Below are 12,827 nucleotides of genomic sequence, written 5' to 3' on the forward strand. Positions count from 1 at the left end.
AATAATCTGGCAGCCTTAAAAGGGAAGGAAATTCTGACACATGCTGCAGCTTGGATGAACCTTGAGGACATTATGCTAAGTGAAATAAGCCAGTCCCAAAAGGACAAGTACTGTATGATTCCATTTACATGAGGTCCCTGGAGTAGTCAGATTCATAGGAAGTAGAATGGTGGTTGGCAGGGGCTGGGAGAAAGGGTATAAGGGGTTATTGTTTAATAGGTACAGAGTTTCAGTTTTGCAAGATGGAAAGAGTTCTACGCGTGGACGATACACAACAATGTGAATGGACTTAACGCCACTGAACTGTACACGTTAGCATGGTTAACATGGTAATGTGTATTTTGCCACAGTTTAAAAAAAAAACCAGTACTGTGATTCTTGGGTATCAGACTAAAAACAGGTACCACCATGAACATGCTGTTTCTCAATTATCCTTCCCACCCCAGAAGATATGCTTTGGTTTTGTTCCTGCTGAAAGATACTACAATTGAACTGTCACAGTAGAAAAACGTATCTGGATCCTTTTGCGGACTTACAAATGAAGGGAGAGACATGGTCCCTATCGTCAAGGAATGTAAAAATTATTGGGAGAGAGGTTTGGGAATTAACAACATAATAACATTTATAAACAGCTTTTCGTAAGTCATTGAGAGGAAACCCAGTAGGGTTAGTATGAGAAGCAATTGTTCTGAAGGTCATGTTTGTGCAGCATAGGGGGCAACACAAATGTCCTTTTAGCTCATTTCCAAAACAACGGTCAGTGGCCCAAGCAAGGGCTTAGAGGTGGTTCGGAATAATGAGCCTTCCAGAACTTTACCATAAGCAAGTTTGTTTGGTTAGAATGGGAAAATAAACCAGGGCCCCTCAGGTGGAAATGTTGGCAAGGGGAGGGCATGTGTTTGTGCGTGTGGTGTGGATGAGAACATTTATTTCCCACAATGCCAGGCATTTTAATGCCCTGTGCTTCACACGCATTTTCTTTTTTAGTGCCCATATTTTGTACCGTAAAGTAGGCAGAATTAGTCTCATATTAAATAATTGTTTCAGCAGTGACACAGCTAAAGTAAAAATCCAGGTCTGTTTTAATTTGCCCGATATTTGCCACTTGATGACAAATACATGTTGCTCCCTTGTGCTGAGTTACCACCATGAATGGTGAAATTTCAAAGTAAAGTGGTGGACAGAGGGTTTTTTTAAGAAATAAACATCATGACATCAGAACTGTTACTCAGATAAGCTTTGCTATAGGATGTATCATCAGGGAGGGAAGCTGAAGTTACAGCATCATCTAGACCAGGGGAAATCTTTATTCAGTGGGTCTGGGATGGAGTCTTGGTTTTTTTTTTTTTTTAATTGAGGTATAGTCGATTTACAATATTATCTTAGTTTTAGATATACAACATAGTGATTCAAAATTTTTATAGATTATACTCCATTTATAGTTATTATAAAATATTGGCTGTATTCCCTGTGCAATACAGTATATCCTTATAGTTTATTTATTTTATACATACTAGTTTACCTCTTAATTCCCTACGCCCACCTTGCCCCTCCCCCCTTCCCATACCCCACTTGTAACCACTAGTTCTCTGTATCTGTGAGCCTGTTTCTTTTTTGTTATACTCAATATTTTTATTTTTAAATTCCATTTTTATTTTTAAATTTTTGGTTTTATTTTTTTTGGTTTTATTTTTAAATTCCATATATAAGTGATAACATACAGCATTTGTCTTTCTCTGACTTATTTCACTAAGTATAATACTGTCCAGGTACATCCATGTTGCTGCAAATGTCAGAATTTCATTCTTTTTGATGACTGACTAGTACACACACACACACACACACACACACACACACACACACCATCATCTTTATCCATTCATCTGTTGATGGACACATGGTTGCTTCCATATCATGGTTATTGTAAATAATGCTGCTGTGAACATTGGGTTGCACATATCTTTTCGAATTAGTGTTTTCATGTTCTTTGGAGATATACCCAGGAGTGGGATTGCTGGATCATATGATAGTTCTATTTTTAGTTTTTTGAGGAACCTCCATACTGTTTTCCACAGTGACTGCACCAATTTCCATTCCTACCATTAGGGTACAAGGGTTCCCTTTTCTCCACATCTTTGCCAACATTTGGTGGTATTTATGGTCTTTTTATTTATTTATTTTGCCACTTTGTGCAAGTTGTGGGATCTCAGTTCCCCAACCAGGGATTGAATCCGGGCCACAGCAGTGACGGCAGTGAATCCTAATCACTAGACTACCAGGAAGCTCCCCTATTTGTGGTCTTTTTATGATGGCCATTCTGACAGGTGTAAGGTGATATCTCATTGTAGTTTTGATTTGCATTTCCCTAGTGTTAGCAGCGTTGAGCATCTTTGTGTGTGCCTCTTGGCCATCTATTTGTATGTCCTCTTTGGAGAAATGTCCATTCGGGTCTTCTGCCCATTTTTTAATTTCGTTTGTATTTTTGATGTTGAGTTGTATGAGCTGTTTATATATTTTGGATATTAACCCTTTATCAGTCGTATCATTTGCATATATTTTCTACCATTAAGTAGGTTGTCTTCCTGTTTTGTCAATGGTTAATGTGTCATTTAAGGCCAGTGTTTCCTTATTGATTTTCTGTCTGGACGATCTGTCCATTGATGTAATTGAGGTGTTAAAGTCCCCTACTATTATTGTGTTACTGTCAGTTTCTCCCTTTATGTCTGATAATATTTGCTTTATGTATTTAGGTGGTCCTATGTTGAGTGCATATATATTTACAATTGTTACATCTTCTTGGATTGATCCCTTGATCATTATGTAATGTCCTTCTTTACAGTCTTTTTTTTTTTAATAGTTCTTTATTGGAGTATAATTGCTTCACAATACTGTGTTAGTTTCTGTTGCACAACAAAGCGAATCAGCCATATGCGTACACATGTCCCCATATCCCCTCCCTCTTGAGCCTCCCGTCCATCCTCCCTCTCCCACCTCAAAGTCTATTTTGTCTGGTACAATATTGCTACCCCCGCTTTCTTTTAATTTCTATTTGCATGGAATGCCCTTTTCCATCCCTTCATTTTCAATCTGCATGTGTCTTTAGATCTGAAGTGAGTCTCTTGTAGGAAGCATGTGTACAGGTCTTGTTTTTGTGTCCATTCAGCCAGTCTATATGTCTTTTGATTGGAGCATTTAATCCATTTACATTTAAAGTAATTATTGATATGTATGTAGTTACTGCCATTTGTTAATTGTTTTGGGGTTGTTTTTATAGTTCTTTTTTGTTCTTTTCTTCTTCTTTGTTCTTTTTCCTTGTGATTTGATGACTATCTTTAGTGTTATGTTTGAATTCCTTTCTCTTTTTTGTCTGTGTATCTATTATACATTTTTGGTTTGCAGTTACCATGAGGTTTTTATATAGCAATCTGTATATATATATGTGATTATTTTAAGTTGCTGATCTCTTAATTTCAAATGCATTTTAACAGCCCTACATTTGTACTCTCTTCCCCTCATGATTACTGTTTTTGGCATCATATTTTAAATCTATTTATTTTTTGTATCCCTTAACTGCTTATTGTGGATATAGACAATTTTACTACTTTGTCTTTTAACCTTCCTGCTAGCTTTGTTCATGGCTGATTTCCTATCTTTACTGTATGTTTGCCTTCACCAATGAGCTTTTTCTTTTCATAATTTCCATGTTTCTAGTTGTGGCCTTTTCTTTTTCACTAAAAAATTTCCTTTAACATTTCTTGTAAAGCTGGTTTGGTGGTGGCACTGAACTTTTTTAGCTTTCGCTTGTCTGTAAAACTTTTGATCTCCATCAGATCTGAACGAGAGCCTTGTCAAGTAAAGTATTCTTGGTTGTAGGTTTTTCCCTGTCATCACTTTAAATATATTGTGCCACTCCCTTCTGGTCTGTAGAGTTTCTGCTGAAAAGTCAGCTGATATCCTTAATGGAGTTTCCTTATAAGTATTGATAACTTGTTGCTTTTCCCTTGTTGCTTTTAATATTCTCTCTTTATCTTTAATTTTTGCCATTTTAATTATAATATGTCTGGGTGTGGTCCTCTTTGGGTTGATCCTGTTTGGGACTCTGTGCTTCCTGGATTTGGGTGACTGTTTCCTTTTCCAGGTTAGGGAAGTCTTTAGCTACTGTGTCTTCAAATATGTTCTCAGGCCCTTTCTCTCTCTCTCTTCTCTTTCTGGGATCCCTGTAATGTGAATGTTAGTATGCTTGTTGTTGTCTCAGGTCTCTTAAACTGTCCTTATTTCTTTCTATTCTTTTTTCTGTTCAGCATCAGTGATTTCCACTACTCTGTCTTCCAGCTCACTGATCTGTTCATCTGTGTCACTTAGTCTACTTTTGATTCCTTCTCGTGTATTTTTCATTTTGGTTATTGTATTCTTCATCTGTTTGGTTGTTATGTTTTCTAACTCTTCTTTAAAAACTTCTAACTTCTTGTTCTGTTTATTCATTTTTATTCTGAATTCTTTGATCAAGTTTATGATCATTACCTTGAACTGTGTCTCCACTTCACTTATTTCTTCTTCTGGGGTTTTATCTTGTTCTTTCGTTTGGAACATATTCCTCTGTCCCTTCATTTTGCCTAACTTACTGTATTTATTTCTGGGTATCAGGTAGGTTGGTTATGATTCCTGACTTTGGAAAAGTGGCCCTTTGTAGGGGATGTCTTATGTGTCCCAGCAATGCACTCCCCTCTCGTCACCGGAGCTATATGCTATAGGGGCACCCTCCATGTGGGCTGTGTGGGTCCTTCTGCTGTGGTGGGCTGACTACTGTGGGCAGCCTGGTGGGTGTGGCTGGCCTCTGGTCTGATTGGTTGCCAGGCCCTGCCTTGTATGGAGGAGCCAGTCACTGGTTGGCAGCGTGGATCATGAGGTGGCCAGCTGTGGAACCCCGGGAGGCTGGCCCTGGGGCTCGTGCTGGCTCACTGGAGCCAGGAGTCAGGTCCATGAGATCTGGGGCTGGTTCCCACCCACTGGTGGGTGAAGCCAGGTCCTGGGGTCTCACTGCAGGGCCCAGGGGTTCCAGAGCTGGTGTCAGACAGCTGGCAGGTGGGGTCATTTCCTGACACAGCTGGCTGCAGGGCCTGGGGTGTCTTGAAACTTGAGTTTACCTCCTGGTGGGCGGGGCTTGGGCTCAGGTGGTCCCACGACTGGTGCTGGCCTGCTGGTGGGTGGGGCTGGGGCCCAGGGGATTCTAGGGCTGATGCCTGCCCACTGGTGCACAGAGCTGGATCCCAGGGTGTCTGGGTCTGTTGCCTGTGCACTGGTATGTGGAGTTGGGTCCTGGGCCCTCTGGTGGGCAGGGCTGTGTCCTGGGACGGCTGTGGGCTCAGGGGGGTCTTAAGGGGGCGTGTATGCTCCACCCCAGTTGTTCTGCCTGAAGTATCCCGGTACTGGTACCTATAGGCTAGTGAGCAGGGGCACAGCTGGATCCTGAGACTAATAAGCTAGAGGGAGGATTCCAGAATGGCGCTTGCAGGCAACCAGTGTCTCCATGGTGGAATGTGCTCCCAGAAATGGCTGCTGCCAGTGTCTTTGTCCCCAGGGTGAGCTCCAGTTGCCTCCTCCTTCTCTGGGAGACTCGCCACGATCAGTAGGTAGGTCTGTCCCAGGCTCCTTTCAAATTACTTCTTCTGCCCTGGGTCCTGGAGCATGAGTTTTTGGGTGCACCTTTTAAGAATGGAGTCTCTATTTCCCCCTGCCCTCTGGGACTCCCAAAGGTAAGCTCCACTGGCCTTCAAAGCCAAATGTTAATAGGGCTTGTCTTCCTGGCACAAGACCCTTGGGTTTGGGGATCCAGATGTGGGGCTCAGACCCATTGTTTGCTGGGAAGAACCTCTGCAGTTGTGATTATTCTCCCATTTGTGGGTCGCCCACCCAGTGGTGTGGGTCTCGACTGTATTGTGTTTCTGCACCCCACCCCACCCCCTGTCTGGTTGTGGTTTTCTTGGTATCTTTAGTTGTAGAAGATCTTTTCTGTTTGCTTCGGTCTTTTTGATCCATAGTTCTATAAATAGTTGTAATTTTGGTGTGCCTGTCAGATGAGGTGAGCTCAGAGTCTGTCTCCTCTGCCATCTTTCAAAATCTTTTTTTGGCTTCCGTAGTTTTTTAAGTGCCTCAGGTGATCCTGATGTGTAGCCAAATTTGAAAACCACTGAGATTTTGCCCCTCAGTTATTAATGACTTGGGCTGGGGTTGCCATTACAACAGGAATGGACATGTTCTTTCGTTTATATCATATTCTTCAGCAGATATTGAGCATATTATGTGCCAGATACCATGTTGGAGACTCAGATCAAACTCATGTTGAAATATGTAGCACTACTGTGGATCAAAGTAGTGTAGTAGAAAAGTAGAAATGTGAAGTTTTCAGAGGTCAGACATGGTAGTAGGGCATACAAATCTTAATTGTATATTGTTAGGTTGAGAAAAACCTTCAGAGAGACCATCCAGTTTTAAATGTTTGTTTTGAAGATGATGTTATGCCCATGTGCTGTGGCTGAAGAGAAATTTTAAACACACACAGGTATGTTGGGTACAGGTATAACATTCAGATTTATTATATCAAAGAAACATTAAAGGGCTGGAACTAGTCTCAAAAGATAAAAACAGTTTATGCATTTTTTCAACATTTTTTGAGCATGCTAGCTGCTGGGAATGTGATAGGGAGGAAAACACAGGAATAGTGAGTTTCTGCCCTCAGACTGCTTATACTCCAGTGGTTTGATGTATGATAGAGTGGCTTACACCGAGAAAGGGATATGAAGAGAAAGTACTCTCAGATGGAATAGGTATGAGGACATCAGCAGGAGGAGCAGTGAAGACTTCACAGCAGGATGTGCAAAGGCCCTGGGGGCAGGAGCACCTGGAATCCACTTAGCTCACTGTAGTGGGGGTGGGGGTGGGGGAGGGGGGAACTAAAAATCTAAAAATCCACCAAAGGATTTTTAGAGCGATGGGAGGCATGGCCCAATTTACTCAAGTAGAATCAGAAATATTTTACTGGGGGGGAGGGGTAGAAGTGAGATGATGATGAGGAAGAGGAGGCAATAAAAAGGAATAAGATGCCAAATCAGCAAGAACAGTTAAGGGCTGGTGAGGATCAGAGTTTGAGGGCCAGAGAGACTCGAGGGCCCTAGTGCTAAAGATGTGTGGCTTTCACAGGCCCGTCTCCAGCTTTCAGCCTGTTTGCAACTGTGCTTGATTCCTGGCTTACGAAATGGTCATTCTTAAGAAGACAGAGAAGAATCTGAAGTAGAACTTGACTGAAGCTCAGAGCACAAGGTTTGTTTTAAGCCCTGAAGTAGCTCAATCTCGTCCTTCAGCTGCTGCTGCCTTTGTTCAGATAGATGAATTTTGTTCTCTATTGCTATAATAAGAAAATTATTTCAGGTTATTCAGTAGTTTTATACACAATGCACTATTTCTAGCCTCTTCTGAAAGTGCATAGTACACAATGCGGTGCCCCAAATGAAAAGGATCTAGGGTCTTGTGAGCAGGAATTGATGCTTTTATGCTTTTGATTCCTCTTCTAGTTCAGGATACAATTCTAGTATTTATCACACATAAAGCTGGTCTGTAAATCTTTAAAATTTTGTATACATTTATAGCAGAAAAGGCACTTCTGTATACTTTTGAGGATTTGAAAGCAGCAACTAAATAACCTTCATGCTACACAATATCCATGTTGACAGGATGCCATTAGACTATCAAGAGTTAAGGGCAAATCTTTCAGAGAAATGCATCCAATTTTTAATGTTACATAAAAGCTTTCGGTTTTATTTAGAAATAGGAATGCTTTCATTGTGGAAACTTAGAAGCTACTTTAGTTAGGCGTTATAAACTATAATATTACTCAGTGGCAATTTTTTAAACACCTCAAGAATATCTGTATACCTGCAGTTAACTTTCTGGAACACTGAAAAAGATGAATTAAGCAAAAGAGTCTTTATCAGTTGGGGTGTGAGAAGTTAAGTCTTTTAAGTTGGTTCTCATGCGATTCCAAATAGTGTCACCCCCGGGAGCTCATACCCCCCAAATACTACACTATACTGTATGTACTCCCAACTAACTTAACCTAGGTAGTGACATGTTCCAAACATGTTACTTTTATATGAAAGAAAAATAAACATACATGAAAGTCACCTACAAAATAAAGCTTTTTAGAAAAAAAATTTAAAGGCCTCTTAAAAAAAAAAAAAGGATATTCCCATAAGACGTATGCAGACATTCTCAAGAGACTGGTAAAAAAACACACTATTGTTGACTTTTTCTGCTGATTATAAATGTAATACAAAATTCAAATAGAAATGTGTAATATGAAAACAAAAATGAGAAAGGCTTGTGTATACTGAGACAGGAATATGAACTAATATTTTATCCACAGGGAAAATCTATTTTCCTAATATACTTGCTGGAAAGACAAATACATCTCTGGAAAAGAACAGAGTTTAGGGCACTGTTTGTGTACAACTTCAGGGGGAGCCATCTGCCTTAAACTCTGTGTCAACCTGTGCCCTCCACTCCCACCGGGATGTGCAGTGCACAGCCTGCCCAGCTGTGTGGGGCAGCCTTGATGGAGAAGTCAGGTCAGACTCATCAATGTGGAAACTTAGCCTGTTTTGAAGGCATCTGAAATAGTGGTGAAAGGACCACTGTTTGATGTTTTATGGAAAGGTTAACTCTCTGTTTCCACTAGGTTTTCTTTTTCAAAAGTTTCTTGGCTTTTTTTTTTTTTTTTTGATGATGAACTTTAGAATCAATCACAACCCTTCCTCTCCCATTAGATTTGAAGATTAATGTTGAAAGAACTGAAATTTATACACATCATACCAAGTGAGAGGGAGACAGTGCAGCATGGTTTATCACAGCCTCACCAGTTCCTGCTGATTTCCAAACATGGTGCCCAAATACTTCCATTTTGCAATTAATTTTTTGTTTCCACTTTTTTAGATGAGTTCTTTTTCTGATTACAAAAGCATTGTGTGTATGTATAAAATGTGGAAAATACAATGAGCACTAAGACAAAAGAAATTACTATAATCCAGTCACCTACAGATAACTACTGTTTCCATTTATGTGCAGTTTTTCTGTGTGCATGTGTGACCCTGTGTATATATATTTTTTCTTCTGTGTGTGAGGGCTCATATTGTTTTTTAATGGGCTTTTTCATTTAATGCAAGGGTGAACATTCTTCTAAAATAGGATTTTTATCACCTGAATAGTGTTATTTTAATATATATGATAAATGTTTATAAACTTTGCTGCTCAGTTATAACTCTTACCTGCTTGAATATTTACAAATGCATCTTCAAACAATCTGCAGTCAAAAAGTGAAGTCCCAATTTCTTCATAGTCTGGAGGAAGAAGAACATTTTCAGTTTTAATTTAAATAACTTACATAGGCAGAAACACCTCACAGAATAACCCTCAAAAAGGAAAAGCACACAGAGCAGGCATCCCCTGTGGACTGCAGTGGCAGCAGCCTCACCAGGGAGCTCGTTAGAAATCCAGATTCTTAGCACCTTTACTGGATCAGAACCTCCAGGGATGGGGCCCAGCCATCTGTTTTAACAAACCCCCCTGGTGGTTCTGAGGGGCATGCTCAAGTTCGAGATGTGCTTGGTCTAGAGACAAGAGTAAACGAACAAAAGAATGTCAAATGTCTGTTTGCTCTTCACTTCTTTGTTTTGTCCTGTAGAAAAAAATCCCTTTCAAATAATCATATATTTTACATTGTTACCCAAAATACAGACTGTCGAGGTTTTTCCTTCTAAGACAGCTATACAGTCGACCCTTGAACAATGTGGGGGTTGGTTAGGGGTGCTGACCCCCGTGCAGTCACAAATCCAAGCATAACTAACTTCACAGTCAGCCTCCCAAATATGTGGTTCCTCTGTATCTGTGGTTCTGTATCCACGGATTGTATAGTATTTTATTGCGTAGTATTTATTGAAAAAAACTCAGGTATAAGTGGACCCGTACAGTACAAACTCATGTTATGTGTCGACTGTATTTATAATAAAGTTTTTAAGCTCCTAACACAGGTTATGAGAAGGCTAAGTGGCTGTATACCTGCGTGTACAAATGGAACTTCAGCGTCCCGAAGAGCTCTTTCTGAAAGGCCACATTTAACTAAACCAAACATCAACCAAAACATTAAAATTACTTCTTTCTTCTATACTTTACAGTATCAAAAAAGGCACTTGCTTGTTTAAGGAACAGAATTAGAGTCAAATCAAAACTAGCATAATGAATGCCATTCTCAGATCTTAGCAGCAAGCGTGCTCAGCCGCAGGGAGCGGGGGGAGCGCAGGTGTGTGACTGAACCTGGTTCTGAACTTGCCCATTCTCTTGATGGTCACTCAGTTATGAACCTCTGGAAAAGACATTAAAACTTTCAGGGAATCAGGGTATTTTTTACTAAAGTAATGATTTTGTCAATTACCTACCTCCTGTTGATTTATAAAAAGACAAGAGATCTGGAACAATAAATTGTATTAAAGAATGAGATAAAGGATGTGAAGGCGATCTGGCTGCGACATGTGTCACCCCACTGATCGCCAGGGTTGATGCGGCTGATCTGGCTGGCTAGGCGGGTGTCCCCTTCCTCCCTCACCGCTCCACGTGCGTCCCTCCCGAAGCTGCGCGCTCGGTTGAAGAGGATGACCTTCCCCGATAGAAGAGGACCGTTCTTCGGTCAAGGGTATACAAGTAGCTGCACTCCCCTGCTAGAACCTCCAAACAGGCTCTCAAGAATGAGATAAAGAAGGAAAAGAAAAAAGAAACAGCGCAGAAAGAAAATGTTTACTTTTTTTGGGGGGGGCGGGGTGTTGGTTTTGTTTAACATGTAGGTCTGTGAGAAGTCTCTATATGTAGAAATTTTGTTATTTCAATACCTGATTCTGAAGTGGTGTCATCCCTGAGTCTTTCGTGAATCAAATGAAGTTTGTCTACTATTTCTTCAAATAAAGCATTAAGAAGACCCGCTTCTTTACATTTCTTAAGAAAAGGAACTTTCACAATTGCATCTAAGAATAAAAAAAACATTTCAGAAGGAAATCGTCTGTCTCAGGACAGCAATCATACATCACTTTATGGTCACTTCTTCAGACTTTGCCTAGTGGTGGATGAGCATTATTAGGTAATACGTACAGCACCTTTATCTTTTCTATTAATTGTAATTTCATCATACCTCATTTTTTTCAAGCTGAAACAATGAAATGTTATAAAAAGTGAAAATAAAAACTTCTCTGCTTAGAATAATTATATGAATAAAGAGAATTTTCTAAAATTTAGCTTCAAATCTTTGAGATAACAGCCTCCCTCATTTTTTTCTGTCACAGTTGACTGTTATTATGGAACGTCTGTTTCCTTAAGAGAAAGTTACAATTACTGGCTTAAGCTTCTTGGCGGGGGGCGGGGGGGGGGGTCACAGTGTGAGGGGTGGCATGTCATTGGATTCTGAACTCAGGCAACTCTGGCTTCTATATCAAGAGCTGTATCCTTTCTTAATACTGAAGAGCAGTTGGACCATCCCAACCTGTTATAAGTTATTTTGATCTGTTGGGGTTATGATGGAGTGAATAATTATGATAAAAGATTTCTATTCTTATAATTCATTACTACAAGTCTAGAATAATAAAGTGGGATACCAACTCTGAAATTCTAAATAATAAAGTGGGATACCAGCTCTGAAATGGTACTAAGTACTGTAAGTCATATTCGTTAACAGACAAAACTTATAGCAAACCTGTGTGTCTGCCATCCTTTTCCTTCCTATCCAATTCCATTCTTTCCGGTGGCTAAAAGGAGAGAAAGATCAAGATTACTTTACACTAATTTTTTACTGTTGACATTTAATACAGTGAGTCCTCTACATATGAATGAGTTCCATTCTGAGAGCACATTTGTAAGTCCAATTTGTTCTTAAGTCTAACAAAGTTAGCCTAGGTACCCAACTAACACAATCAGCTATATAGTAAGTACTGTACTGTAATAGGTTTATAATACTCTTCACACAAATAATACATAAACAAACAGAAAACAAAACATTTTTAATCTTACAGTACAGTACAACAACTGGCACACAGGGGCTGGCATCGAATGAACAGGCAAGAAGAGTTACTGACTGGAGGAGGGAGAGGAGGTGGGAGATGGTAGAGCTGAAGGATCGTCAGCAATAGGAGATGGAGGGCAAGGTGCAATTTCACTCACGCCTGACGGTGATGGCACAGGTTCTGGTTCCTTGCTGGATTCAGTTCTCTTTACCCTCTTGACAAAACGATCCCTTGATGTCTGGGTAGTAGCTCTTCTTTTCCTGTCATAGATGACATGGGAGCACTGGGTTGCATTCTTAACAGCTGCTGCAGTCTTCGTGTACTGTTCTACGTTCGGGTCCTGTGCTTGAAATAAAGTTACTGTACTGCTGTATACAGTACTGTAGAGTACACAAAAGCACAACCACTTGTAGAGGATGCAGACGTGTGACAATGTACTCCAGACACATGAATGTGATTAGACGTGTGAATGCACGTTTGCATCTTTGAAAGTTCGCAACTTGAAGGTTCGTGTGTAGGGGACTTACTGTATTGCATAAAGTGAAAACCAAATTCAGTGATATACTTATGGTGAAAATCATGTTCCATGTTCATATGTAGATGTAAACATCAAATGTAGTTTTGTTTTTGTCTAACAAAGCATTAACAGGTGTAACAAGCACCTCTTGTATAAATAGGGTGAGAAGTTGCTGGCTCATATTAATTAAAGCTTACACGAGCTGTTGCAAATCCCCA

The 12,827-nt window shown here is 40.1% G+C and overlaps 2 protein-coding genes across 4 annotated transcripts in view; one reads left to right on the forward strand and one right to left on the reverse strand.

The window, feature by feature from the left end:
- RCBTB1 (RCC1 and BTB domain containing protein 1) overlaps nucleotides 1-12,827 on the forward strand; it is a 108,800-nt gene that overhangs the window by 49,378 nt on the left and 46,595 nt on the right. Inside the window, exon 13 of one of the 2 annotated variants that reach the window (XM_059996166.1) lies at nucleotides 6,456-6,520. The exons of the other annotated variant lie outside the window; for it this stretch is intronic. The gene's annotated coding sequence lies outside the window, so the exon portion shown is untranslated. Of the gene's footprint in view, nucleotides 1-6,455; nucleotides 6,521-12,827 lie in introns of those variants that run through there. 2 annotated transcript variants of the gene reach the window in all.
- Nucleotides 6,555-12,827, reverse strand: part of LOC132413902 (histone-lysine N-methyltransferase SETDB2) — an 80,924-nt gene continuing 74,651 nt past the window's right edge. The window contains exons 8-12 of one of the 2 annotated variants that reach the window (XM_059996164.1): nucleotides 12,250-12,432; nucleotides 11,786-11,837; nucleotides 10,932-11,063; nucleotides 9,318-9,389; nucleotides 6,555-7,402 (exon numbers count right to left, since the gene is read on the reverse strand). In XM_059996164.1, the coding sequence (XP_059852147.1) occupies nucleotides 7,263-7,402; nucleotides 9,318-9,389; nucleotides 10,932-11,063; nucleotides 11,786-11,837; nucleotides 12,250-12,432 (579 nt within the window). In that variant the 3' untranslated portion in view covers nucleotides 6,555-7,262. The remainder of the gene's footprint in view (nucleotides 7,403-9,317; nucleotides 9,390-10,931; nucleotides 11,064-11,785; nucleotides 11,838-12,249; nucleotides 12,433-12,827) is intronic. The other variant, XM_059996161.1, reaches the window with a different exon arrangement.

The sequence above is a fragment of the Delphinus delphis genome, chromosome 18 (genome assembly GCF_949987515.2).
Source record: "Delphinus delphis chromosome 18, mDelDel1.2, whole genome shotgun sequence".
Taxonomy (NCBI): domain Eukaryota; kingdom Metazoa; phylum Chordata; class Mammalia; order Artiodactyla; family Delphinidae; genus Delphinus; species Delphinus delphis.